The sequence below is a fragment of the Pteropus vampyrus genome, unplaced genomic scaffold (genome assembly GCF_000151845.1).
Source record: "Pteropus vampyrus isolate Shadow unplaced genomic scaffold, Pvam_2.0 Scaffold88, whole genome shotgun sequence".
NCBI classification, from domain to species: Eukaryota; Metazoa; Chordata; class Mammalia; order Chiroptera; family Pteropodidae; genus Pteropus; species Pteropus vampyrus.
The window spans coordinates 5,420,801-5,425,304 of record NW_011888869.1 but is presented as its reverse complement, the minus strand read 5'-3'; the positions used below and the strand labels follow the sequence as shown (position 1 = coordinate 5,425,304).

Sequence of the window (4,504 nt, the reverse complement as noted above, 5' to 3'; positions counted from 1 at the left end):
TTTTCCCAAGTTATTCTAGGTCAAAGAAAGCCTATTGGATCTATTCTGAGGCATTTCTGCACAATAAAATGAGGATTGGCTATCACTAAACCTCATTTGACTCTGTGAATACTGGTCATTGCTAGAAAAGTGTAGTTCTTGATTGCTCTTTCTCTAAATGTAAACTGCTCTTATTTTCAGGCTCATTGGGTACACCGGGTCAGTTTGGTATCTGTTTTTTTAAAACTGTTCCCAGCAGAATACGAGGGTGGCTCTTTAGGAGGTCCAAGATGTGTCCTTTATGGCTGAGCAATTGTTGCATCCATTTCCAGTGTTATCGAAAATACATCACAACTATAAATTGAAATGAAGAAAACCTCATATGATGAAATATAAGTAACCTATATGTGACTAGCAGAATATCGTTAAGGAATATATTCTCATTTTATTATAGGGAAACTTTGATATATAAAACAAAAGATTTCAATGAAGGCTACTCTATAGATTAATGCATGGACAATGAGAATACAATTTCTGATTCTAACTTATCTTCAAGTTGGAGTGACAGTGGAAAAAAGTATGATGTTAATATAAATTTGTTTTTTTTTTTAAATAAATGCACTAAGTGTGATTGCTTTATTTATTTTTTTTTAACAGTATGAAAGATGCAGGAGTAGGCCATAAGCAGTGGAGGGGTCCCATATTATCCACCTGCAAGCAGTGCCCAGTGGTCTATACCAGCCCCGTTTGTGGTTCAGATGGTCATACCTACTCTTCTCAGGTAAAGAAAATTACAGTCTTTTAGTATGAAGTACATAATGCATATTTATTAGTAAGTGATTAAAACTATTAGTTCTCTAATGTAGTTTTCCAAATAATTTGTTTAACTTTTAAAACAATGTGAATAATCTCACTGGTTTGAAATATGATTCAATGTTTATTTGTTTCTCCTATATTAGAATTTTTAAGGTTTTACATACTGAAGTTATGAACACTCTGAAGCCTCAAATACTAAAACCAACATTTCCTTTGCTGCCACTATGAAAGAGGTCAGAAACATTACCATGCACATAATGAGGTTAACAATTATTATTATAGCAGCAGCAGCTACAGTCTTTCAGTATCATTACTTCTTTTATCTCATATGTTATTTCCTATATTATTGCATTTGAACCTCCAAAAATCCCTTTTAACAAATGAGAAAACTAAGGATTAAAAAGATATAGCAAATTTCACATATTTTGCTGACATCGAATCAAAATTTGATGTCTTCTCTGATTCAGTGTCTCTGTTCTCTACATTACTTAGCCTCCTTATTTGATGTTTCATATTGTTCAAGTCTTTAGGTTTTTTAAAAAAATTTATTATTAGTTTCAAGTATACAGTACATTGGTTAGACAGTTATACAGTTTATAAAACGATTCCCCTAATCGCTCTCTCTCTCTGCTCTTAAGAGCTTTACTTAATAAGATATTGATCGGTTTTCTTTGATTACATGATAGAAAGGAATACAGGCTCATGACTTCTTACCTGAGACTTTGGGGCCAAATCCATTTACAAATTTAGATTTAAAAAATATTTTTAAAGGTAATATACGATCTTACTCTACAATTAAACATATAACATCTCTTTAAGAAACTACATGAATATTCACAGTAAAGAGGTTACATGAAGTCTGTAAAATAACCTTACCTCAGTTCATATCTGGTTATACTCCAAACTCATATACTGCGAAATGAGTTCCAAATATTTTTAGCTCTCTGAGCATTTTCTTTTGTGGATACCTCTTTCGGAATCATACTTTCTCTCAGTGAATATTTCCCTACAACTTCTACTTGCCATTTACAATTGGTAATCTTGGAAAGAGCACTACAATTTTAGGATAGATTAATTCAGTAAATAAATATATGCATAGTACTTACTGGATGTCAAGTACTATGTACCCTTAGTAAAGCTACCACGCCTACGGTTTTAATGTGTATATAGTGGTATATATGTTGCTAGGAGAGAAGGGAGGGTATGGCTGGTCCTCTCAACATGACCTTGATCTTGGTGAGCCTCTGCTTTGCAAACTTAGAAAATTCATGTTGTCAGCACAGAGGAAAATGACTCTATCTCAAATGATCACGTTCCAAAGGATAATGATTTGTAAACCGTTATACTGGTGTATTGAATTACAGCAAAAGATGCAGATTATAATATTCAAACTGGTAGGTAGAACTACATGGAAAGCAAATTTTAATCTTAATCTCACTTGATGAACATGGATGGTTGAACAAAAGAGATACTGGAATTTTTACTGTCATCCAGCTAAGATAAAACTATACCTTTCTCAACATTAGAAATAGATTTGCTGAAGGTACTAATATGTTTGTATGCAGCATGTCATGGATCCTGGAGAGGTCTAGCATTAGTCCACCAGCTACTTGTTTGGGCCTCTCTTTAGGATGCTCCTAGTAGATGATCAGTCCTTTCACAATTTAGTTTCACAGGACACAAAGTTAAAATCACAAGTGATCTCTACGTGTTGGGACCATACAGGAGAGCTCGTTCGATGGTGTTAGAGAAACACAGTTGTGATAATCTCACTTAAGACTAAATACACCTATTATACGTAGATTAATTTGCATATATATGTCCAATTCATGGGGTCCCCCATTGTTCTCCTTTGTATTGGACACACTGTGAAGCCCCAGTTTACAAATCATATAGCCTTATTTATATCATCAATAAAACCATTCTAAGTAATCCGTACTCGAATTATTAATACACTGTTTTTGCATATGTATTGCTTTCAATAAATGCCTCATTTACAAAGAAAGATATAAAAAGAACATGGTTTAGATGAATATGTGTTTTTAGTAACCCTAAATCACCACCCTCATTTCTGTTGATTTTAACTTAACTTGGTGATTTTTCCACTTTGGAGCACCGATCTTCATGTTAAGTGTGTGCACTGACAGAAATGAAGCTGAGCCACATATAATCATGAAAACAAAATAGAGATCTTAGCCTAGTAAGAATTTATATTAAACTCTCCTTTTTAGAGTTTATTAGAAGTTTACTTTTTAGATGTTTACTGGATTTAAACTCAAATGAAGTCTCTTAACATTTTTTTTTTTCCTGTGAGTAAAGTAATGTCCCAGGCTATTTAGGTGCCAAATCAAGAACAAAGACCACAGAGGCAAGTGCCTTCTTGAGAAGGTGATTTATTTATTTTCCAAACATCTACCTAATAGGAGATGAAAATAGAAGACAGGTGCAGGGGTCACAAGATCTCTCTCTGGCTTTGATTCATTCATTTTTGTCAGTAGATTAAGCATACTCTGACAGGACAAATTTAAACATCTTTTTGGGGCTCGTAGGCATTTGAATTCACAATATTTGTGAGCTCCAAATTCTAAGCTTAGTGTGGTCCATGAAGCTCCTTGCATGAAGTTTCTAATTCCCCAGCTAAGTAATCTTTATATGATAAAAATTAGTCAGGAGCCAGATAACTATCAGTCCAGAGCGTGGGACCCCCACATCCAAAAAAGAAGCCCCGTCCTCTTCTCTAAGACTTTTCATTGTTCTGTATTTTGGACCGCCTACATTGATATACAGGGTTTTTTTTGTTTTTGTTTTTGTTTTTGTTTTTACTACTACAATTAATATTCCTACAGCTTCTATTTTAGACTAACCACAATGTTTCCTTATTAGCCTCAGCTCAATTTATGGAGATGAGATTCTAAGTTATTTTTCCACTCTACAACTTTAAGTGAAGGTGAGGTCATTACGGAATATAATAGGTGCAAGAGATGGAGGATGGGGTGAGAAATAGGGTTATCAGAAGGTATCCAAAAGAGGATTTTAATCAAATGACATAACTAGGATATAATTTTGGAAAGTATACCTCATTACATAATGTGACCAATTTTGAGTGATTATTTTGTTAGAGTTCAAGTTCTGGACTTTTCAGCTTGTCTAGAAACCCTAAGCAGAATATTTTAAAATGTATACACAAAAAGACAAAGAACAGATGAGGAACTAGGGAAAAATAAATTTACTTGAAAAAATATTGGCATTTTTGTGATTTCCATGAGAAGTATTTTTGTTCCATTATCTGATTTGTTTTTGCTGTTAAGAAAAACAATTGACTTTTTTTTTAGTTCACTTAATCTTTCTTTTCAAAAGAACCAATCTTTTAAAAAAATTCTTTCAAATTCAGCAGTGCCAGAAAATCAAAATATAAGTTTGGTCAAGGTTATTTGAGAGGTAATCATTCCAGAAATTGACACAAAAGATGAAGGTTCTTGTTTCTTTACTTCAGGCAAAGTCTGTTTTGATTGTAAAGTCAAGCTTCAGTAAGAACTAGGAATCGTTCTCCGATACGGCATCTATATTAGACTGTGGATATATTTGTCACTGACTTGTGTAAGTTGTATACTACATTTGCTGAGTGGAAGTCAATAAATAATATTAATGTTTTAGAACTCAGTAGGGCATTTGTAATATAAATTCCCTGGGGACAACGCATTGAATGATT

The 4,504-nt window shown here is 33.4% G+C and overlaps 1 protein-coding gene across 12 annotated transcripts in view; it reads left to right on the top strand.

The window, feature by feature from the left end:
- Positions 1-4,504, top strand: part of SPOCK3 (SPARC/osteonectin, cwcv and kazal like domains proteoglycan 3) — a 328,840-nt gene that overhangs the window by 215,103 nt on the left and 109,233 nt on the right. For 10 of the 12 annotated variants that reach the window (XM_011363729.1, XM_011363725.1, XM_011363723.1 and 7 more), the window contains one exon: positions 637-760. The exons of the other annotated variants lie outside the window; for them this stretch is intronic. In XM_011363729.1, the coding sequence (XP_011362031.1) occupies positions 638-760 (123 nt within the window). In that variant the 5' untranslated portion in view covers position 637. The remainder of the gene's footprint in view (positions 1-636; positions 761-4,504) is intronic. 12 annotated transcript variants of the gene reach the window in all.